General features: G+C 39.8%; 1 protein-coding gene across 3 annotated transcripts in view; it reads right to left on the reverse strand.

Annotated features, from left to right (window-relative positions):
* Positions 1-23246, reverse strand: part of ARAP2 (ArfGAP with RhoGAP domain, ankyrin repeat and PH domain 2) — a 188265-nt gene extending 165019 nt beyond the window's left edge. For 2 of the 3 annotated variants that reach the window (XM_059382226.1, XM_059382208.1), the window contains exons 1-3: positions 23164-23233; positions 13700-13878; positions 8312-9367 (exon numbers count right to left, since the gene is read on the reverse strand). In XM_059382226.1, coding sequence (XP_059238209.1) covers positions 8312-9213 — 902 coding nt within the window. In that variant the 5' untranslated portion in view covers positions 9214-9367; positions 13700-13878; positions 23164-23233. Of the gene's footprint in view, positions 1-8311; positions 9368-13699; positions 13879-23163 lie in introns of all 3 variants that reach the window. The other variant, XM_059382216.1, reaches the window with a different exon arrangement.
* Positions 23247-25228: the final 1982 nt, after the last annotated feature.

The raw sequence follows: 25228 nt of genomic DNA on the forward strand, positions 1-25228 counted from the left end.
CATTGAGTCAAAATTGTTGGCTTTTTGAGTATATGAGTATAGTATGAAAATACGTAAGACTTTTCTCAAAAAATTTGCTACCCTGGGAGAAAAAGATTTCAGGTAAATTAATTAGAACCCAACATAATAATAATGACAGAGAAAGAAAACACTCTGGAAACAACTGCAATAAATACCCACTACTATATGCAAGAGTTCTATTTTTCCATATAAATGCAAGGATCAAGAGAATGTCCTTAATGTCTCTTAAACATCTATCTGCCCAAGAAACTACAAGCAAGGATATAAAAAGAAAAAAAAAAAAAAAAGAATAGAAATCAATGAAATAAAATATAGACAAAATTTTAAAATCATTGTAACTAAAGCTGGTTTTTCAAAAACAGCAATAAAACTGATAAACCTCAGGAAAGGAACATAAAAGCAAGACAGAAATTACCAATATCAGGAACAAAACTGGACATCACTACAAATGCTGCAAACATTAAAAGAATACCTATAGATTATTAGGAAAAAAACTTTATGCCAATAAATTCAACAACTCAGATGAAATGGAAAAATTCTCTGCAACATAATTTATCAAATATAATAAAGAATACAAAAATCTTAATATCCCGTATCTATTAGAGAAACTGAATCTAGTAACTAGTCTCCTACCCACAAAAAACTCTAGGCTGAGACATTTCACTGGTGAATTCCACCAAACATTTCAGAAGAAATAATAGCAATTCTATATGAACTTTTTCAAAAAACAGGGAAGGAGAGACTATTTTCCCAATTCATTCCATAAGGTCAGTACCTCAAAGCCAGTCAAAGACAAAACTGCAGATAACTGTTAGAGAAATATGCCTCATGAATTCAGATGCAAAACTTATTAACAAATTATTAGCAAATCAAATCAACCAACCTATACAAATAATATATTATAACCAGATGAGATTTGGCCCAGGAAAGCAAAGCTGATTTAACATGGGAAAAATCAATGTAATTCACCAAATGAAGAAAATTAAAGAGAAAAATCACATTGTCATAACAATAGATCCAGGAAACCCATGACATGATTTAACAACCATTTACAATAAAGACTCTCAGTACACTCGGAATAAAAGAAAACCCCTCAACCTAGTAAATGGCATTTATGGAAAATCTAAACCATAATTCATGTTAAAGGCTGAATGGTTTTTCTTAAGATTGAGAGAAAGACAGAGAGGTCTGCTCTCACTACTTACATTCACATTATTTCAGAGGTCCCCACCAGTGCAATGTAAGTGAAAGAAAGAAAAGGCATGCACTTTGGAAAGGAAAATCTCTTACAAGCAGAAGGTATCTATTAAGTAGAAAATCTTAAGGGACCTACCAAAAAGATTCCCAAATTAACAAGTCTAGCAAGGTCCCACAGGAAGGGGAAAATATTAACAAATTCAATAGTATTTCTAAATACTGGCATTGAGCAACTGGAAAAATAGTTTGAAATACAATTTTTATAGTAACACCTATAACACGAAATACTAAGGGGTAAATAGGTCAAAACATGATCTGCTTTGATCTACACACTGAAAACCATAAAACATTGAAAAACTGAAGACCAAAATGAATAGATATACCATGTTAATGGATTGGAAGACTCAATACTATTAAGATATCAATTCTCCCAATATTGATACATACAGTCAACATAAATAACCTGGAATGCTCCAAATAAATATTTAAAAGAACAAACTGGGAGATGTATACAGTTTCAATATTTAATCTAAACCTATAGCAATCAAACCAATGTGTTATTGGTAAAAGAATAAGAACATAAATTAATGGAACAGAATAAAAATACCACATATCTCCCACACATCTATGGTCTATCAGTTTTTGAACAAGAAATCAAGGCTTGTTGTCTTTTCAACAAGTGTTGCAGGAACAAATGGTTATCTCAATGGAAAAATGGGAAAATGGAAAAAAAGATGTGAATACCAACCATTACTTCATACAATATACAAAAATTAACTTGAAATAGTTTTTAGAACTACAAGTCACTGCTAAAGCTCTAAAATGCCTGGAAATACACACAAGAAAACCTTTGTAACCTTTGAGTATACAAATGTGTCTTAAATACAAAAACCAAAAAAGAAAATTATATTTACATGTAATATTTAATAAAATTAATGAAAAGATAACATATTTTACATATACAGAAAACACATCTAAAAAGGAATTAGAATAATTTTATCTACTAGGGGTGTTTTAAAGTATATTTTGCTGGCTTTACTACTAGCCATATGAAATATAAAGAATGTTTGCGATTTTAATTCTTATACTAAATATCCACCTGCAAACAATTACCAAATCAACCAACTTCATTTGATCTACTGTTGATGAAAGATTAGCTCAATACAGAAAAAAAGCTGTTTTGAAAATCAGTTATCTGTATATTCTCATTTATCTATGAATAAATTATCACAAGCTATTTTATATTCTAATACTTATTGTGCCTAAAGCATTATGTTAGGAATTTATATATCTGCATCTCATCTTTCATCCTCATAACAGCCCTCTGACATAGGACCTGGTGCTTAATCTCACCAATAAAGTAAGGAGGCTCTCCCAGCCCACCTCCCACAGCTAACAAGAAGCAAAGCTCACACTCTTTCCTCATTTCTGTCTCTTTCTGCCCTGTTGATATCCCACCATTTGCCCTAAAAACTGTAGACTGCTTTTAAATTTGAAATATAAAGCATGGTTGATTTATAAAAATTAAAAATCCATACAGAAATGCAGTAGCTACCGTCTTCTCTTGTTAATTACACTTCCGTGACTTTGGTTAAGTTATCTAAGAGTCCTGAGCCTGGTTTCCTCATTTATTAAAGGGGAATAAAACAGGCCTGCTTCCTAGGAATATTATGAGTACTCATGAGAAAATGTTTTTAAAACATTTAAAGAGTACCCTTCACAATATAAACACTCAGTAAGAATGAACAAATCATTATTTTATTAGAGAAAAAAAATGGACGTTCCTCCCAGGAAACTTTATGTGTACATTTGTTTCTTAAAGTCCTTAAAAGTAATCACATTTTTCACTTGTGATAGAAAAAACATGTCAACAACCTAGTAAGGGAATAAACTGTAGAGTGTTATTTTTAATAAAATAATATGTAACAGTCATTGCATAAAATATGTGCATCATTGTGGACAAATCTCAAAAATAATATTAAGTAAAACACCAAGCGGCAAAAAAAAAAAACCAAACAAACAAACAAAAGAAAACCTCTGATTATTAAAGTGGATCTTCAGCATGCCTACAGATGTTATTTTTTTATATATGTTTTAATCCCTAAAATTACCAAGGAAAAGCCACGTTATAAAGGTTAATTAATATTAATGTCTCCCTTTAGGATCTATACTTGTTACTTAGAGAAGGCAGCCATACCAAAAAATAATTACATACCATAAATGGACTATCATTTCATAAAATGTTTTTTTTTAAAAATCCAATTCTTGCAATTCATAACAGACTTACAACAGACTAACTACAGGTCATTACAGAACTCAATTCAAAAGAAAACCACAATCATTAAGCATCAGTTTAAAACTGCCTTGAGGTTACATAATATCTAAATAAAACACACAAATCTGATTTCAGAAAACATGAAAGTGTATTAACGACAACACAGACCAAGCATGTGAAATTTACAATGTACAGACAATTAAGTCTCAATCCAAGAAGTTCCAAAAACATCCTTAGGGTAAGAATAATGATAATTACAGAAGGATTGCAACACAAAAATCTACATCATTATTCTCAAATTTTTATTTTAATCAACTAGCAAAAGTTGTAGCTCAAAATATAGTTTTTCATGGGCAGAGGTCATGAATAGACATTTTTCTGTCTTTCTCATCTTCAAGGAAACTGCACATTTCACGTTATAGTGGAAAGACGACATCCAGATGGCCAATAGACACATGAAAAGATATTTGACATCACTCATCAGGGAAATATAAAACAAAACTACAAAGAGGTATCACCTAACATCATCTGTCAAAATGGCTAAAATCAGCAACATAAGAACAAATAAGTGTTGGCAAGGATGTGGAGAAAGAGGAACCTCTTGCAGTGTTGGTGGTGATGCAAATGGGTACAGCCACTCTGGAAAACAGTACAGAGGTTCCTTATAAAGTTAAAAATAGAACTACCCAGGGGCGCCTGGGTGGTTCAGTGGGTTAAAGTCTCTGCCTTTGGCTCAGGTCATGATCCCGGGATCCTGGAATCGAGCCTCAGCAGAGAGCCTGCTTCCCCCTCTCTCTGTCTTCTGCCTGTCTCTCTGCCTACTTGTGATCTCTGTCAAATAAATAAATAAAATCTTAAAAAAAAAAAAAAAGAACTACCCTACAACCCAGCAACTGTACTACTAAGCATCTACCCAAAGGATAGAAAAACACTGATTCAAAGGAACACATGCACCCTGATATTTATAGCAGCATTATCCACAAAAGCCAAATTATAGAAAGAGCTCAAGTGTCCTGTGACTGACAAATGGATAAAGAAGATGGGGTGTGCATATGTGTACAATGGAATATTACTCAACCATAAAAAAGAATGAGATCTTGCCATTTGCAAGGATATGGACAGAACTAGAGAGTATAAGCTAAACAAGTTAGAGAAATACCATATGATTTCACTCATGTGGAATTTAAGAAACAAAACTAAGGATCGAAGGGGAATAAAAGGAGAAGGAGAGGCAACCAAGAAACCGACTCTTAACTACAGAGAACGAACTGCTAGTGACCCACAGGGAGATGAGTGGAGAGATGGGTTAAACAGGTGATGGGGACTGAGGAGCAGGCCAGTTACTGTGATGAGCACCACTGTTGTATGGAAGTGCTGAATCACTATATTCTACACTGAAACTAATATTACACCATCTGTTAACTGGAGTTTCAGCAAAAACTTAAAAATTTTATATATTTTTGCAAACAAAGCAGTGTGTGAAAAATTTAAAAAGCATATACCTAATGTCTTTTTACTTATAAAAAGTATGGAGCAAACACATCATCATCCTCTAAGAATAAATCAAACCATGAAGTAAATTTTGATTTGTTATTTAGATGAAGTCAGAACTTTGCAAATACTGAAATAATCAGCCTATTTTTTTCACAGAATTCATAAGAAGGTATTTTTAAAAGAAAATAAATTTTGGACTGCTAAGCATTTTTCCACGATAACGTGAAATGTGCAATTTTCTTGAACATGAGAAAGACAGGTTGAATTCCCGTATTTTTCCACTTCAAAGAACCCAACAATTGCTTATTACCTTTTTGTATACTTTCTGCTCATGTATATTTCAACATTAAAGTATTACCCATGTAGTGGGTACTTTACCATGTAATGGGACACTTTTAATGTTCATCTCATGTCTATGTATAACTAAAGAAAAATATCTACGGTTGCTGTTATCAATACAAATTTCAAAGAAGCCTAGAGACGGGGTTTATATTTCACACTTGTCAAGGGCCCTTAGTCAATACAGTGCCTCAGTCTGAAATTGTAACGGATGTGCTCTGACCACAGTGCAGCCCTGCGTACCATCCTCCTCCCCGCATCTCTGCTTTTTTCCGCTTCCCTCAAAGCATTCAGAGGCTCCCCGGGAAAGGGCAAGATGCTAGAACTCTTTCTGCTCGGAGGCCTCTATGGGAGACCTCCAGGGGAAGCTGAGAAGAGAAGAGCTGGCTCCTTAAGATTAAAAAAAGCTTTCGAGGTTCATCGTCCATATCCCCACACAGTCCAGCCTTTCCAAGACTAGGAGCAGGCAGGAATTCAGGGAAAACTCAAGGAAAGGACAAAGATAATCCATGTGGCCAGGAGTCGATTGTGTCAGATAAAGGAGGGAAAAGGCAGGGGGAGGAACTGGTGTTCAGGGAGAGAGAGAGAGAAAGGGCGAGCCTCACACCAGGGTAACACATCCAACATCTATACCTTTTATCAGATACACAAAATGTTTACCTAGTAAAGGAATTAGGTTACAAGTATTGTCCACAAAAAATATTTTTATTTGGTACCTCGAGAAATGTACTAAAATATAATTTATATGTTATTTGATTACAAACAATCTCAGGTTATAGAATCCACAGTTTAAAAGTCATATTATGACATTTTTAAAATCTTGCAAAATTATTATTTGCAATTCAGGCCAGCACCACAAGGAAAAACACAGTGCAGTGTGAAAATAATTTAGTTTACTTTCTCATGTTATGATATGAGGACCATAGATACACAGGTCCATTTATTGCCACAATCAGAGCAGAAAGGTTACAAGGGGTAATTTGGCAGGGCTCCGAAGCAACTGGCACTAAGTTATTTACAAATAATTTTAACATTATTTCAAGTTTCATCTTCAAAGACTCACACAAATAATGTGAATAACAAGCCTTTCATATGATGCACAGCTTACACTTACAACTGAATAAACACCAAAAGATTCTCAAAAATGTATGAAAAATAGCACAACTTGTTTAAAACTTAAGCCAAATGTTTCTTATCTGAAGTTATCCTACCAACACCCAAAAGGATTCTGTTCTGGCAAAGAAACACTTCCAATGTGTGTACTCATAGCAAACCCTTTTCAGTTGCCTTCTTTTGTTTAAAATTAGCAAAACATTTTAAAACTGAAGTGTCGTACAAAAATTAGTCATCTTCCACTTGTGTAACTAATACTTCAAATCTCCTACATGCAATCTACATTTTTAAGAATATTTACTAAGTAAGCGGTTAAGAAAGTGAGTGTGGGCTCTGGAGTCTGATGTATTGGAATGAAATCCCAGTTTACCAGTCATGTGATCCTAGAAAATGAACTGAGCCTCAGTCACCTCATTAAAAAGTGGGTGATTAATACGACGTGTATCATAGGGCCACTGTGAGATTCAGATAATCCATGGGAAATTTTAAACCAAACTAAAACCTACAGTGTTTAATAAATGACACCACCACTACTGATTTCCAAGGAAAGACTAGACATCGCTATTGGCACTAACGATGTCAAGACGAAGACGAACAAGCTAGGTTCTCCGCCCTCAAAGAGTTTATGTTTTAATGAGAAGTTCTTTTTTTTCTTTTTTTTTTAAGATTTTATTTATTTATTTGATGGACAGAGATCACAAGTAGGCAGAGAGGCAGGAAGCAGGCTCCCCGCCGAGCAGACAGCCCGATGCGGGGCTCAATCCCAGGACCCTGAGATCATGACCTGAGCCAAAGGCAGAGGCTTAACCCACTGAGCCACTCAGATGCCCCTCTACTGAAAAGTTCTTAGAAGAACAGTCCTATAAATGGCCACATTTTCTTAGGCAAATACTAAGCCACCACACTTCCCCCTGCAAACACAACCGAGATCTTGCACAATAATCACCACAGATGCCCAAGGGCAAAAGGACCAACAGTAGGGACAGAGTGGATGCACGCAGGGACAGAGGATCTTGAAGAAATGCCCGCGCAGGAAATCCGTAATCGCATTTAGTACCACAGCAGTTAACAGTTGAACAACCTCAGGACTCCCAGCAGAGAGACGAGTGTTAGCTTTTAGTGAAAAAAACATCCCACCACAACCCTGGAGAAAACCACAACTATTTTAGGTGTAACTTTGAGAAAGGGATAAAAGCTCTCCCTGCTGTTAAGTCAGCTCTTAAGCCCGACAGTTACCTCAAAGGCTACGAACCCAACATGCTGGGGGGCCCCTCCTTAGAATTCTGGTGTGAGTGAACTGGTTTTCACACTGCACTGTGACCATGTTTTTTATGTCTGTTTCCTACACTACACCTCAAGCGCCTTTATTCTTCCCTCTCTCCTTTGCACCTAGTGCAGTGACCAGCACCCGAGCAGGAGCTCCTCAGATGTGTCTTGAATTATTAATTCATGCCAACGCATTGTGGCAGGCAGTAGAAATATACACATTAGAAAGGCTGTCCCCGCCAAAGAACAAAGAATCCAGTAAGGAGACAGAATCAGCAATTTCAATATGAGAACTGCACTCGTGGAAGAATATAATACCAGGTGTGAGGGGAAAGTATGGGAAGGAACAGCCAGGTAAAATTGAAGGGAATTTCCCCCATTTACAGGGAGAAAACTAAAGAGTCCCAGGCAGTTATAAGTTGAAAAAAGACTCTGAGAAACAATATGTAAAAGAAATGGCATGTTCTAGTTTAAAAAGAAGGAAAAAAAATGTTAGTTGAGTAGGTAAATTAATATGAGTCAAATTTTCAAACACTAAAAATCTGTATTAAAGGTAACTAAATTCCCCCAAATTGAATACATACAGTTCACCATAAAAATTCTTACCTCCCTGAAATTCCTTTTGTTGACCCTGGAATCTCTGGCACAGGCCGATGTCTTAGCAGAAAAGACCGAGATGGTCTTGAAACCAACTTGCTACGGCTTCTCATAGGTGCTAGGATTGGAGATGACGGAACATACAAATCATTAACAACCATTTCTCCCTTAAATTGAAAGAATGGGGATGGTGGTGATCTTTCTGTTAAACCATTAGTTTCATTTCCAGAATGTGCCTCCGATATTGAACAGCCGAGGGAAGAAAGGCATTCAGGATCTACATCAGGAAGCTTGCTCGCGTTTTCCGAGATCACTTCAAATCTTTTTGTTTGTTGTTCTTCAACTGCGAAATCCGTAGTTTTCTCTGTAATCAAAGATTCCGCTTTAATATTCTCATTACCAAGTAGAGTATGTTGGAAAGAACTCAAATTCTGGTGTGGTTCTTCTTCTGGAACAGGAAAGTTCTGTTTAAGATGAGACAGATCATCGTCTGATTTAAGAGACTGGCTATTTGCAATGTCATTTCGATCAAGATTTTTGGTGACAGTCTCCCAGCGCGTCAGGCCAGACACCTGCATGTCACCTGTATCGGAAAGTTCTGTGGAGGTATTTTGACCAGAAGATGGACTGTGGCGATCCTCTGAAGTCTCATCGTCCTTCTTTGTTTTGTGGATATTTGCATATATTGGGATATCTTGCATTTTTGACAAGATTATCTGTAACTGCTTCAGTATCCTCTTCCGGTGTCCGGTAGGTGATATTCCAATTTTGTGTAGCAAACCATCATTCACTGCTGCACAGTCTTTCACAGTATTCAAACCAAACTCACGGAAGCGTGGGAGGTACTGCTCCAAATTAATGCTCATTAGGAAATCTCTGATATCAACATTTACTTCACTGACTGAGGACATAATGGTGGCTTCATTACTAAGCTGACATATCAAAAGCAGTAAAATGAGGTACACACATAGGAGAGTGCACTTCTGGTTTTTCCTCTACCACTTGTGACAGAAAAATGTCTCAAAATGTTATTTTCTTCACAGTGAATGTTTTATGTGCTTAAGCCTACAAAAAAAATAAATAAAAAGAGAGAGAGAGAAAAAGAGAATATTAATATACATTAATATATATAATAATAATAGGGCGTTTTAGTTATTAAAACCCAGTTTTATACCTTATAAACTTTCTCGGAAAAAACGCAACAGAAATGAGGATAATTACTTCAGTTCCCTCAGAATGTAGAATCTTTGGCATTACTGTGCATGTCCTCAGAAGTCAATTCCTAGGTACAATGTGAAAGTACAGAAGAGAAATGCCATGGTAGTATCCAATGATGAGTTTCAAAAAAGGTAAAAAATGACTTTCCCACAAATATACAATGACCATGTGCCAAATAATTTATTCAACCCATTAATTAATGAGGGAACCAGTAATATGGTAAGGCTAGTTCCAGGAGCATTTATGGGAACAGGTTTAGACAGCCAATCAGAAAAGACTTATTTTTTAAGTGTTAGACTAAGATAGGTGGGTTAGGTTTAAAAAACTTGTTAATGTCCTGCAAGGAAATAAAACCACACCTTTGGGGTTATCTCTTTACCAGACAAAAATCTGTAAGCTAACAGAAAGCGTCCCTGTTCAGGGCTCTAACTAAACAGTAAATAAAAAGTGGAGCACAAGATGAGAATTAAACACCCTTCGGGTGGGCCTGTTAAACAACACCCCCACAGAAGGCACTGAAAGAACATGCTGTACATTCTTTTGATTTCCAAATTTTAGATAATTTCTCTTAACTGTAACTAGCTATAAACAACTTTCTTCTTTTATACACTCTCTTCAAAGACTATCTTAAAAAGCACAATTAAACTTATTTTTCAGGTCAAGAGTTTCCATTTAAAAAATGCAGTAGCATTTGGGGCGCCTGTGTAGCTCAGTTGGTTAGGCATCTTGTCTTCGGTTCACATCCTGATCTCAGGGTTCTGGGTTCAAGCCCCACATCCGGCTCCCTGCTCAAGGCAGGGGGTGGGGCAGGGAGTCTGCTTCTCCCTCTCCTCTGCCACTCCCCCTCACCATGCTCCTGTGCTCTTTCTCTCAAATAACATCTTAAAAAAAAAAAATGCAATAGCATGTTATGTACAATATTGATATATAAGATAAGACCAGGTAATTCTTAAACACATTAGATAACAGGAAATAAACTAATATGAAAGGGAAAGGAAAAGGTTTAAAGGTTACATTTTCTTTTATGAATAGCAGATTCACATAGGTTCATTTTTCTCCCAAAAAACATCATTAAATTTTTTAAAAGGTCAATTCATCTAGGTGCTGTTCATACAGCTGTGTTCAGTTTCTGAAAATGTAGGATGTGTGCACATTTCTGGATATTATGCTTCATTCAATAAAAAGAAAAAAGTATAGAACATGCATAACACATGCTGAAATAACCAAAGGGGACACCCCTCACCTAGGTAAACTGATCTGAAAAAGTGTTGATACAATGTCTCTGGAAATCACAAATCAAAATAGCTCTCCAAAAGGCACAACTCTGAGGTGCCTGGGTGGCTCAGTGGTTTAAGTCTCTGCCTTCAGCTCAGGTCATGATCTCAGGGTCCTGGGATCGAGTCCCACATCAGGCTCTCTGCTCAGCGGGGAGCCTGCTTCCCCCTCTCTCTCTGCCTGCTTGTGATCTCTGTCTGTCTGTCTATCAAATAAATAAACAAAAGGCACAACTTCGACACCACAAGTTTTATCCGCCAGTCACCCAAAAGCCATTGCCTCGACTCTTTAAAAATCAGCAAACAATGACACACAGGTATGAGAAAAAAGGGAAAGCACGTACTGTACTCAGGCAGCACTGCAGAAGCAAAGAAAATACAAATGAGATGTAGGGCAGGATATGACTTTGACAATAAGGGGTCCCTCTGTCACAGTCAAAATAAAGAAATGTCAAGACCAAAAAAAAAAAAAAAAGAAGAAGAAAGCTTAAACCTCAACACTATATATAAAACTAATACTCAGATATATCACTCTTGTTCTATACAATTATTTTATACATATATTATCTTATTTATTTATTTATTTATTTATTTTTACATCACAAAGGGAAATAACTTGTTGCCAAACTGGCTAACAGCCTGATCTTGGACTTCCCCATTTCCTGAAGTGTTAGAAAAAGAATTTTGTTTTGTTTTGTTTTGTTTTGTTTTGCTAAAGTCCAACAGTGTGTGGCATTTTTGTTTAGCAGCCCAAACTGACTAATACACTCCTCTATCCACACTACCCCACTATGGTTCAGATGCTCATTAGATCTCTTGCCTGGATTATTACAGTCTCTAAACAAATCCCTCAGCATGGTCTATGGAGACGATGAGCTATCAGTGAGCTACTGAAAATCCAAATTTAGCATGTCCCTCTTCATCCTGGAAAGGATAAAGTCTAAGCTTGTTACCATGTCCTATCACAGTCCTGTGTCAGTCTAATAACAACAATAATGGCAGCTACTATTGACGTAAACAGCAATTATGTGCAGATACCGTACCTCCCACTATTTACTGCAAGGTAGGTGTTCTGTGGACTAGCTCCAGTCTCAATTTCAACTGTGCCAAACATTCTACCAGCATCATCGCTCACTGTAGCTCATTATTGTTAATTATCATTCCTGAAACAACAAACTGCTTAATCGCCCCGTTCCTCTGGCATATGTTCCATCTGCCTGCAAATCTGAACATTTTGGAAAATCCTGTGCCCAATTTAAAATTTTGAATAGGCAGGCAGGTATTAACCACCTCTGTGAAGGCTTCCTTTCAACCTCTTAAAATATAATGGATCACTCCTTTCTTCAGATACACGTACTACTGGAATCCTAGAACTCTGAAGAGCACTTGCTTGGGATACATTTAAGAGATAGGGGAGGATGGTAGGCATAGAAGTGGTTGAGAGCCCCATTTTGTTAGTTCTGTGGTGTGCGTGCATGTAGGTTTTATACGCAATACCCTTTCCTTCCCTTGGAGTATATACATACACTTCCTGGGTAGCTGAATCAAGGACAGATACACCAAATACCCAGAACCACCCCTCTGCTGTCATTCCATATGCTGAACATGAACTTGATCCCTTTTCAAGATTTGGAAGAGGCTCCCTCCCCACAGGCCCTACCATCCTCTCTGCACTTTGTCAGCTCCATCCTCCAGTCACCAGACTTTTTAACTGTCTGACCACTCAAGGGTGTTCACAGATCCAGTTCTTTCTGCAGAGGCTTCTACCCCATATGCACGTCATATGCAAAGAGACAGATGTGCCCATTCCATCAAAGGCTACCATGTGTACACTCCTTAAAATGGTATCAATGCCCTCTGTATTCTGGCCTCCACCTGGGCACACTGGCATACATGCTATGATCTAGGTCAGTAGTTCTCCATGATACTGGTCTGCGGATCTTCTGTACAGTAATAGTGGCTGATAACAGGCCCAGAAATATGTACTTGTACCACACCCCAGAGATGACCAGTGATGTGCAGGAAATTTTTACAAGTTTAAATTCCTCACATTCACCAAATATACTTGACACCATCCCACCTGAGCCTAAGCGCATCACTCTCCCCTCTAGGATGGAATGCCCCTCCTAACCCGCTGCCCATCAGTCTGGTGTCAGAGGCAAACCCCACCTCTTCTACATCCTAGCAGTATAAACACAAGCATATGGGGGTTTGTTTTCTGTATTTTAAAGATTTTATTTGTTTATTTGACATAGAGAGAAGGCAAGAGAGAGAACACAAACAGAGAGAGTAGGAGAGGGAGAAGTAAGCCTCTTGCTGAGCAGAAGCCCAATGTGGGACTCCATCCCAGGACCCCGAGATCATGACCTTAACCAAAGGCAGACGCTTAACACCTGAGCCACCCAGATGCCCCAACACAGGTATATGTTTGTGTGCCTGTTTCCAGATCCATAAAATGGAAACACTTACGGGTACCATTGTACTGAAGAAGATTGTTAAAACAGTGCTTACTCCATGTTAAGTCCTGAGTAGACATACATTTCCATCATTATAATTATTTATTTCCATCCTTATCATCACTATCTCCCCACAGCTGAAATCTTCCCCATTCTTTGAAGTCTAACTCAAATGCCACTTCCTTTACAAGGTCTCTACTGAACAAAAAGTTCTCTTCTCTGTACTCCTACAGCATTTACTTCTTAAAAGCATTGAATCATATTCGATTCATTCCATAGTAACCTACAGAAGTAGGATACTGAAGTACAAAACCGAGATTTTGGAGCTGGACACCTGGAGTCAAATCCTACTTCCTCTACTTACTAGTTTTGTGAGCCTAAACAAATAGTTAACCTTTCTGGGCCTCAGCTTCCCCTCATCAGGAAAACAGAAGTAATAATAATAATACCTATTTCAGAGGCACCTGGGTGGCTCAGTTGGTGAGTGGCTTCCTTTGGCTTGGGTCATGATCCCAGGGTCCTAGATCAAGCCCCACGTCAGGCTTCCTCCTCTGTGGAGAGCTTGCTTCTCCCTCTCCCTCTGCCTACTGCTCTGCCTACTTGTGCTATCTGTCAAATAAATAAAAACCTGTAAAAAAAAAAATAATACATATTTCATATGTCTGTTGTGAAGCATTTAGAACTGCACACAGAAAAGCTGTCTCCTATTATTTACTACCCCATAATAAACTAATAACTCTGCCAAGATGATGCCCAACCCATAAAAGCTGCCCCATAAATGCCAGTCAAATCATTTGTTTATAAACATAGTGCACAATGTGTATGTAGTACATGTTCAGGGAATGTACAAAAAGTGGGCATTACAGATGTGATTCCATGTTTGTCCATCCTGTCCTGACCAATTTTCAAGAGAAAGTAAAAGGGAATAATATTTAGGACTCCCTGCTCCATGCCGGGCTTGAATATCACTTAATAACACAAGATCTTATTATTTTATTGAGTTCAACCTGGATACTCCATCCTGAACCAACTACTTCTCACCACGTCTGCTCACAGCCTCATCCAGGCCATCATCTGGTCCATCTCAGACCACTACAATAGTTTCCTGACTCAAATCCCTGATTCTGTCCTGTGCCCCCCCCCCATACATATAATAGTACAGTCTCACCAGAGCAGGTGGGAGGATTCATTTTATAAGAAAAGTCAAACCACAATCACTCCATAGGACTTTCCAACTTCATATTCCCTGGCTGACCACGGCCATCACTCAATTGCCATCAAGGTGGCCTCAGTTTTATTCCCACCTCATGAGCTCACTTCTCACCCTCACATCTCTTTCAAATCTGCTTTTTCAACAAACACCCATGGCTCACTTTAGCAGGTCTCTGCTTAAATGTGGCCACTTCAGAGAGGCCTTCCCTACTCCCACCATGCATGCCAGTGGCCTTTTGCCTCACTATTCCTTACTCCTACTCTATCTTATGGCTTTGTTACAACCTAGTATCCATGGACTGTTCCAAGAGGGCAGAGATCTTGTGTACTGTTCACTGCTCTAGCCTTCATGTTTGAACACTGTCGGGCATATAGTATATGTAGTACCTACTATATGTAGGGCATATAGTAGGTACTACTATTGAGTAAGTACTCAATAAATGTTTGCTGAATGACTTTCCCAGCTTTCAGATGATTTAAAACAAAGTATAAAACACACAAAGTGTTAAAGCTTGTGTCTAGGTCACCAAACTTGTCAGAAGCAGAGACAGGATTCACATACAGATTTCTCCAATCCATCTAACCACTTAAAGAGATCTTCAAATTAGGAGTTGGAGGTTAGCAGGAGGTCAGTGGAAGCATTCCAATCCACCAGTGGGGCTTTTAAAAATTCATGAGTTGGGACAGCTATTCTGATCCTGTGCCTCAAGTAGGGTAAACCACCTCAGTGAGCCACTCCCCACCACCCATGCCTCCACCCACTACCAGTGGAGTGGATCTTGGTCACATCCCCTAGTTGAGCTAGGAAACAAACAACTGAAAACCAGGGATCACTTCTTGAAAACCATGAAGTCACTGAAGTACACAGTGCTAACAATTTCTGGAATCCCATTTGCTTAACTCTCATACCTTATGAGAGGGGGAAAAAAGTAGCACCATACAATTAAATTTGTTCATAACTTTAACCCATCTTTTTTTTTTTTTTTAAAGATTTTATTTATTTGAGAGGGAGAGAGAGAGGGATTGAGAGGAGAGAGGTCAGCAGGAGAAGCAGATGCCCTGCCGAGCAGGGAGCCCGATGTGGGACTCAATCCCAGGACTCCAGGATCATGACCTGAGCTGAAGGCAGTCACTTAACCAACTGAGCCACCCAGGCACCCTTAACCCATCTTTTAAAACACACCTTTTTAAAATCAGAAACATACTTTAGAATATTTAGAAACTACAAATGTGTTCAAGTAGGTTTAACCATCACAGGATCACAAAACCCAAAAGGAACCTTACAAAATATCTACCAAATAAAAACGGAATTAGGCTGCCACATGAATAATGAAACTCCCAAGGTTATCAATACAAGTCTTACTGATTTGAAGAACAATGAGAGTTTACTGTATTCCAGAATAATGGTTCCCAATGGAGTGGAACTATCTCCCAAGGAGAACCCAGAAATGTGAGGGAAAAAAATGCTTTCGCTGGTCATAATGACTAAACCAGTAGATAGGAAAACTGATTTAGGACACCCTGCAATGATCACCAAGGTAGAAACCTCACATACAATTTTTAGTCCTCTAAATCTCTACAAATAATCAGTTACCCCCCGAGGATGACTGGTACTATAGATAAGGGAAATGTCCCTGACTTCGAATTGAGAATAAACTTACTGTGGAGAAATAGCTAATCCTTTAAGAAACCATATGGATAACATACTGAACTAGTTAGTTCAGGCTACAGGTTGTAACAGAATTCCACCTTGCCTCAGTACACAATACAGTCACAAGAAATACATATGATGGCATGTGCATATCAAGTAAACTCATGTTTAATACCAAGATGTTAACTCCCAGTATTCATAAGATGATATTTGACTATTCCCCCACAACCATGTAGAAGAGGAAGTGGTTTAGAGAAAATATGCTTGTTGTCACATTACTCCATCCCATACTATAAGACAGATTGCAAAGGGTCGAAAGCCTAAAATCCTTAGTTTTCTAGCTGAGTGCTTAGCTGCCAAAATACTAAAAAATCGGCTGTTTAGCACCTCTCTCCTACCGCCCATTCACATAGTTACCTTGTGGCAACACTACCTCCACCAAATCCCTTACAGGAAGCCCAGTTTCCCCAACCTGGCCATCTGTCTTAACTGTGGTCATCCGCAGGCCCTAACCTTCCCTGCCATGCTCCCCACCTTGACCACTACTCCTCCCCACCCATAAAAACACCGCCATCCTCTTTCATTTTCCCCCAGGCTTACATGCTACTAATAACCAATATTTACAGATGTTCGCAAACATCTCTGTAAGATCTCATTTAATCCTCAAAGCTGCCTTGGGAGGAAAGTCCCATGCCCAAAGCTACACAGCAGATAAACAGTGGATAGATTCCAGAATTCTAAGGGTCAGTTTCCGTGATCTGTGCTGCTAACCATGATGCCCCCTAATAGTCACATAACTGATTTAACAATAGAGTGGTACCAAGCACTTCATGTTTTTCCTCTCTTTTGACTCTCTAGCTATGCATAAGCACTTACAGTCACTGGGAAAACCCTGTTTCAATATACCATGTCTTATAAGCTCAAGTGTTATATATCTTTTCAGTTTGTGTGTGTGTGTGTGTGTGTGTGTGTGTGTCCATGCAAGTGGTTACATATGGAAACCTGCATTCATTTGCCTTTACTTAGGGTGAGATTTTGAGACAAAATGACATAAATTATGGGAAAAATCTTTGAAATTACTGTATACAGCAACAGTAACTTAAAATGTAGCTGATGAACATGTATTTTGCATCGATCACTGCAGAAAGACAGCTACTGTGACACTATATACCACCACAGTATGAAGTCAAAATCAAATAATCAAATATAACCAAAGTAAGTAGTCACTGTCTATGAGAACAGTCAACAGTGATGGTAAAAACAAAGACAGTGTGGCTTGAATAGAAAGTACTGGAACAATAGGGTCATAAAAGTTTAACTTTAAATGTGAAGCAGAAGAAGAAGTGCAAACAATTTGAATGCTGACTGACAGATAAACAAAATGCAGTGTACACAGACAATTGAATACTACGCAGTCTTAAACAGGAAGTTCAGCAATATTCTACCACATGGATAAACCTTGGGGACAAGATGCTAAGTGAAAGGAGGCAGTCACAAAAAAACCAATGTGGAAGGATTCCACTTCATGAGGTATCTAAAGTAGAACAATTCATAGAAAGTGGAATGGGCTGGCGGTGGGGGGAGCGGTTTTATGGGTGTGCAATTTCAGTTCTACAAGATGAAAATGTTCTGGAGATCTAGTTCGCAACAATGTAAATTACTTACTACCCCACTGTACCCTCAGAAATAGCGAAGATGGCAAATTTTATGTTACATGATTTGTTTTCTTTCGTTTGTGCAGCACAACAAGGAGCTAGGGAGAGAGACTAGAAGGTCTGGACCAACTTCTCAGCTTTTATTCAAACTGAACTTCCTGTACATACATAGGACTTTTTTTTTCCTCTCCTTTAGAGGCTAATTCAAATCTTACAACCAGGGACCACCACATCCATGACTTTTCCCTACCAACTCCATCCCTGCTTCTGCCCAGGCAGGAGCACTGTGCTCTGGAGTCAGGCCACTGGAATTCCAAACCAGCCTTCCCCATTTGTTAACTTGTATCCTTCTAAGTTATTTAACTGCCCTGAAGTTCAGTTTCCTCATCGGTAAAATGAGGATAACATACCTCATATTAAAACGATTCGTTAGGATTCAACAAGTAAAATATATAAGGTATATGGAACAGTACAGGACATAAACTGTAAATGTGCAATCAGTGTTGGCTATTATTATTCACTCACTTGTAACAATCTTGCACTTGGTCATATACTGTATACTACACGTGGTTTGACTGGTTTTCTTCTGCCTACCTGGTAAAATTACATGCCTTTAAATTAGCACTGTAAATTATTCTTCTAATAAACCTACAGTGCACCTAACAGCAGTAAATACAGTTTTGTTAATTTAGCAATATAGAGATGCGGTTAGATTAGTGAGAATGAGGATTTCACCTGAAAACTAGACTTGGGACACAGAGCACAGGGATTACCAGTGATCCTAGCTCCCCATGTGCTAGCTGAATGACCTTGCAAAAGTTCCTTCATTTTTCTGTGCCTCACCACTGTCATCTATTTGTAAGCAGTAATGACAATAGTGCCTGTTCTGAGAGTGAAATAAGTAAATATGCATAAAGATAACAGTCCCTGGCAAGCAATCAGCATTTAATTAGTGTCTGCTGGATGGAAAGGTTTGAGCTGAAAATAGCCAAAGCCTGGGCAAAAGCATTCTGTAGCCTGGATCACGGAGCAAGGACTGTTTTAAATTATATTTTGATTATTTACTGTGAAATCAAAAATACAACTCTTTCAAAAATCTAGAACTTAATATCCATTTCTACAACTGGTAAAGGCTAGGAGTGATAATTCACTGACTTATTACGAGAAGTTACTAGTAGGTTAAGTAGTACCTAGCTTTAGGTGTTTCAGGTAATAATCTCATAGTTAAGTGCTGGATAATCTCCTTAGCGTCAGTAAATCTTTCTCTTTCGAGCTGTCCATCTAGATTTTTAAGTTAACTGACTAACGTTTGAAACTTGTTTTCAGTTCTAATTCACAGATCTTTGAAGGAGAGCCATAATTCTTGAGCAACCAGAAAGGTTGCATCTTGCCAAGCTTCTACAAGAACAAAAGTGGGGACAGTAAAAAGGCATCAAGCCAAAGCCTGCATCATAGTGGAGAACTCCCACCTGTGGGCCCCTGGTGGGGCCGCTGCTTCTGCCAGGTGCCAGCTGCAAGAAGGAGAACCAGACCACTTAGATCTCTTGATAAGAACACCAACACACATTCTTCAGGATTCTATTCCATTTCATGCTACACTGAACATACCTTTCATTTACTCAGGTCAAAACTAGCATGATGCTGCAGTTCAACAGGGAAATTTTACGACTTACACTTAATGCTATGTGCATTTTATCATACATTATATTTTAATTCTAAAATTTTAGTATAAACATATACCCCACGATTTCTCTGAATTTGAGTCGCATTTTTAGACTAACAACCAGATGTTTCAAAATAGCCTACTGTGAACATTTCCTCTCTTTGCATTTATAAATAGCACCATGACCTCTTTTCCAGCTGAATTTGGGAGCTCACTCCTATTGGTTCCATTATTGTCAAAGTCTCTTTTTCTTAAGAAAAGAGGGTATCTCAGCAAATGTCTCCCAACTTACTGACTCATTTACTTACATTTATTCATTCAATAAATATTTGAGGAACACTAACTACTCTCTCCAAGAGTAATAATAGTGAGAAATATTTGCAGTTCAAGGTTACCTATTACCTCATCTGAGAACAGTGTCAAGTGCCACAAAGAAAGTGAAGATGAGATATCTTCTCTCAAAGAGTTCAAAAATCTAAAGGAGTATAGAAAGATCTATAAGCAAAGGAAAGTAGCACACAGGCAAACAGCCATTTCTTTACCCCTCAGTTAAGTCCCAGTAAAGAAGGAATGCTGAAATTGGAACACTCTGATAATATCCCCAAAAAGCATTTAAATAATACTAAGAAAAATCTAATTTTGTGACTTTGTCTTTCATATGGCTTACATTTTAAATATCGCTTTATTGTTAATGACATAAAGAAGTAGAACCATCATTTTTCATGAGTGTCGGGGAACTCTAAAAACCCCAAATTAAATCCATGAAAGTCAGTGAAATATGCGCCATTCAGAGCTTTGAGGATGGAACGATCCAGGAAGGGGTTAGGCAAGAGAATCTCGGGATGAGTAAGAAGAACTGGAGATGCAGGCAGCCTCTTTGAAGCAGAAGAAACTCCATAAAGGGGGCACAGAGGGAGATGTCTTCCAGTAATGACAGCAAGGAGATGGGAACAGCTGGAGAAAACTTAAGGCTCAGTAAGTAATGAAAGGTGAGGCCAGAAAAGGAAGCTGGAGTTGGCTCTGAAGGGCCTTGAGTAACAGTGTAAAGACTCCAGACTTCATCAGGGTAGTGTGAAAGAGACTTGACAATGACTGTTAACCATCACCACCTCCATGAGCCTAAGTCACCTGATAATGGGCATGCAGACCACACCTCTCTTCTGCTCTTTTCCTCATCTCTCCAGCTTCACGTTGATTACCCATTCTTTCCTTTTGCTAAAGCTATGTAATATAACCTATAGAGAGTCCCTTAGTGCCTCCCATTTTTGTGAGAAACATGAGGGCATGTTCACCACCTTCTTAGTCCTTTCCTCAGTATGCCCTCAGCTACCCATCCACCTTTGTACACAAATGGTGTCAGAGAGGAAAATAATTCTTCCCACCTCTACGCTAGTAGTTTTTACTCTTGAAGCTGATCAAATGAAGACACAACCCAGATCAGGATTCCTTTTTATCCCTCCATAGCATGGGTAAACAAGTACGTTATACTTAAACTAGAAAAGATCTTATAAAGAGAATAACATTGATTATTCCTTCAAATAAGGAAAAAAGCAAGCAAAATGGTTTAACTATCATTATATGTTTAACCTGGCCAATACTATTAAAAAAAAAAAAAAAAAAGATAAACTAAAATGACAAACTACCCGGGTCCAGGTCTTCACAGTAAAGCTTAAAAAGACATCTCATAGCTACTAATTCTCACCAATTCTCATTTGGTCAAAGCTAAGAAATATTTCCAATATTAATGAAAAGTTCTCTACATAATTAATATTTTACAAATAATTCCAAAAATCCCTCAGTTTAGTAAGTGCCAAGACTGGATCCAATAAATGAGTCTATAAATAAATGAGGAAAAAAAAAAAAAAACTCTTGTTAAAAGAAAGCTATGAAAGCGAAGACCATCATAATACTTGGCAATTTCAAAACATCTTTCACCAAACTTTCTCAAAGTTTGAAGAAGGTGGGGGAGAAATTCAAAACAAAACAAAACAAAATACTTCTTGGATATCACGAAGTCTAGAACTCGGAGTCCTGGGGCTTTTAAAACTTCATAGTTCCATAATATTAATTTAAAAGTTTCCAAGGAAATTGCAATTCAGCAGAACAAAGATGGCTCAGTCTGTTGAGTGTCTGCCTTCTGCTCAGGCCTTGATCCCAGGGGCCTGGGATAGAGCCCCTTATCAGACTGCTTAGCAGGGAGTCTGCTTGTCTCTCTCTCCCTGCCCATCCCCCTCCTCCCCACCCCTGCCACCCCTCCTGCATGCTCTCTCTCTCAAATAATTTTTTTTAATCTTTAAAAATAAAATCACAATTTACTGTAATCTGTGTCCTACACTTAACCACAGTAACTAAGAGTATTTGAATAGGAAAGCATTAATCTGTGAGTCACTGCTGGAAGCTTGTTGTGATATTAGATGATTAAGAGTTTATCTTTATATATACCATGAGAAAAAAAAATACACACACACACACACAATCAACTTTCCTTTCATGGGCAATCCATATAAAATCTAACAGGTTTAGAGAGGACAGAAAAAAATACAAACACACACCCACATAAGTAAGTTTTAACAAGTCAATTGACTTTCCCCTAGATACATTTTAATTTAAATAAACCTCTGAGTACTAACAAACCAAATCTATATAAAACACTGGTGGGGTTAGGACCCACTTTAAATGTCTATCTGTTAAATGTCTATCTGTTAACTATATGTTTAAAAAGGAGCCAGGGAGACATTTCCACTCTAGGCTCCAACTTAGTTCCATGACCCATTTCACTCTTCTTTCTTTTTTAAACACGGTTCAAGTGTCGTGTCATGAGAATTTTCCCTCAGTATTTCTCTTGTAAGTCTATAAAAATCATAACTAAAAGTTTAGAGGATTTCCCCACCTTAAAAAAGTTAGCTTCCTTTTTAAAACTGCCAAAACTTCATCTTCCAATTACTTATGGGCAAAGTTCCATAAACTCATGCGGGTGTAGAGTGCTTAAGTGCGGGGGAAATCAATACTGAGCTTGTAAGTACAATACTATTATTGGTAATCACAGTGACATCCGATTAAACGTACTTTTAAAAATAGTTTCTTTTAAAATACATTTTTTTTTTTAACCAGAAGGATATAATCCACGGAGCAGTCTACTTCAAGGACAACCTTTCAAAAAAAAAAAAAGTTCCTATCACTACACAAACTTGCAAAAACCTAAAATGTCATGAGTCTATTTTTTCCTCTCATTATCAAAGGACATAGTTCACAATATTTCACTTAGCCTTCCCCCAAATCAAAATAACTCCAGATCGCCGAAAGGAGATGAGGAAAGTGTCTTAAGAAAACAAGCCTGGGCGAACTTACTTCACTCAATGAGATGGGCACCCATTCCCCCCGAGAAACTTGTCTCCAAAACAACATGAGAAAGATCAATCTAGTAAACTCACTGCCGACAGGTCCCCGGGTACGGTGTTGGGTTCGGGCAGGTGGAGGCCAAATGACTGTGATTAAAGTTAATTAACAAGCCTGTCCTCTTAAAGTGTGTAACAAGCAGGGTGCGGGGGAGCACAGAGACCCGAGCAAACTCATTACCTCCACCGAGTAAATAACGTGGTGCCTGAAACTCGCTAAGGGGCAGCTTCTTTTTATTTGGGGGTGCGGGGTGCTGGAGGAGGTGCCTGGTTGTCTGTGCGGATTCTCACCCTCCCGGGTCAAATCACATTAGTAAGGAGTTCTTATATCACTTACCCGCTTCTGGTTTCCTTTTAGACGCCCACACGCGGGAGGGAAATCCAAGGGGCAGAAACCAGAGCCAAACACTTTGCGCTCTGGAAATTTACCCGGAAAGTGCCGAAAAGCCCCGGCCGGGCTCCCGGTTGTCCCCTCCGCCCCCGCCCGGCCCCGCCCCGGCCTCGCCGCCCAGCCCACCCGCGGCCCCCGGTACTCGCCTTGGCGCGCGGGCAGCCGAGCTGGGAAAGGCGAGGCGGGCGGGGAAGCCCCGGAGCCGGCGTCTCTCTCCGCACGGTTCACTCGGTCCTCACCGTCGGTCCCAGGCGCCGGGCCTCCTCCTCCCCGGTCCCCGCCGGCTGCCCGCACCGCGTCTGGGGCCGGGCGGCGGCCGCGCGGGCGGCGCTGTCACACGGGCGGGCGCGCCGCGGCCGCCGCACCTGGAGGCGGGGAGCGCGGGGAACGCGAGCCCGCGCGCAGCTCCGGAAGCGCCGCGCCCGCCGCCGGCGCCTGCCCAGGTGCTCTCGCGCCGCGCCTCGGCCGCTTCCTCTCCGCCCGCGGGGGCGGCGGCCGGCGTCCCGCGCGGGGGCAGCCGGGGCTCAGCGGCGGGGGCGGCGGAGCAGGCCGCCCTGGTTCCGCAGCATAGCAGGGCGGCTGACTCAGTCCGCCGCCACTTGGCCGCGCCTGGCACCCTCGCCACCTGGCGCACCTCGGCCGCGAGGCTCCCGGGCCGGCGGGGCTGGGATGCCTGCGGGGGCGCGTCCGGGGGCGAAGATCGGCGAGGGCATTACCCTCGCAGGAGGGAGATGCGGGTGACCCTTCCCGGCCCCCGCCCGCCCTGGGTTTCCCCCTGCGCTCTGAGAAAGGGGGTGCTGGTCAAATGGGCGGAACCTCACCAGCGCTGATTGCTAGTATCCCTCTAAGTACTTTCCTCGTTACCTCAGCATTTCCCAAACTCAAGACTCATCTAGGGCGCTGGTTTTCCCAGGCAGCTACTTGGTAAAGGTGCATTCAGTGGGCCCGGGAATCTGCCTGCCAAGCTCAGAGCAGATTAGTCGGAGCCCAGTAGGATTCTCCTGCACAGGGTGTGCGTAAGGAAGGGATTAATAGCTCTGTTTTCCGACTGAAGTGTCGGAGAGACAGGGCAACTTGGCCAAGCCGACACAACTTGAAGGGACGGCAGTGATTGTCTATTTAGATCAGAACTCTTAACCCTGAGAAACACAGCCTACTCCCTGATTTTCTAACCCCCCCCCCTTTTTGTCTTTCTCACCTGGAGGGGAGGGATGCCCCCGTCCTTCTGGTAGTTGAGATGGTTAGATCCTGGAAAGACATCGCCCACTGGAGTTGGACATTGACATTGTGCTCCTGGAAGTGATAACACGGAGGCAGAAAAGAAAGGGGATATGGGGGGGGGGGGGACAAAACACCCACTTGGATATCTCCCAAAACTTAATACCACTTTTTTGCCAGTGAGTTCAAAGGCCAAATCCTTTATTTTTTTCTTTAATAAACATCTCTTCACAGACTGTACCTGAAATTCTCTCCCTTGAATGATGAACTATCCTTATCTTTCCACTGTACCTGTTGAAGAAAGTGAAGCAATTAGGGAAAGTGGTGAGCTTATTATAAAAATTAGATAATTGGTGAGGTCCAACATGTAGAAGCCTTCCCAGGAGCCCAGGTTGGTGGTAGGCGTCATCTTCTTCAAAATACTTCCCACCAAAAAGCCCCCTCCTGCCTGGAAGACTCTGAAGCAGCTCTAAAAAGCTCCAGAGACACCAAATCTCCATGTCTTCGAAATGAATACCGCATAGCAAACCCCGTTTCCAGAAAATTTTCTTGACATTATCTGAACCTCAAGCATCCTTTTCTTTGGATTCCCATATAATTGTATTTATGTGGCTTTCCCGGCTTCATCTGAGGATCTTAATCTGGGTTTTGTTCTTTTTTTTTTTTTTTCTTTCTCTTCAAGAGCTCTCACATAATCGTCATTTATTTTTATTTTTGTAAGCCATCATCAATCCTTTTCTGAGCAAGGTAGGTTATAAATGAACAGAAACATTAGTAATGGTGTGTCTCAGAA

This window comes from Mustela nigripes, chromosome 1 (genome assembly GCF_022355385.1).
Source record: "Mustela nigripes isolate SB6536 chromosome 1, MUSNIG.SB6536, whole genome shotgun sequence".
NCBI classification, from domain to species: domain Eukaryota; kingdom Metazoa; phylum Chordata; class Mammalia; order Carnivora; family Mustelidae; genus Mustela; species Mustela nigripes.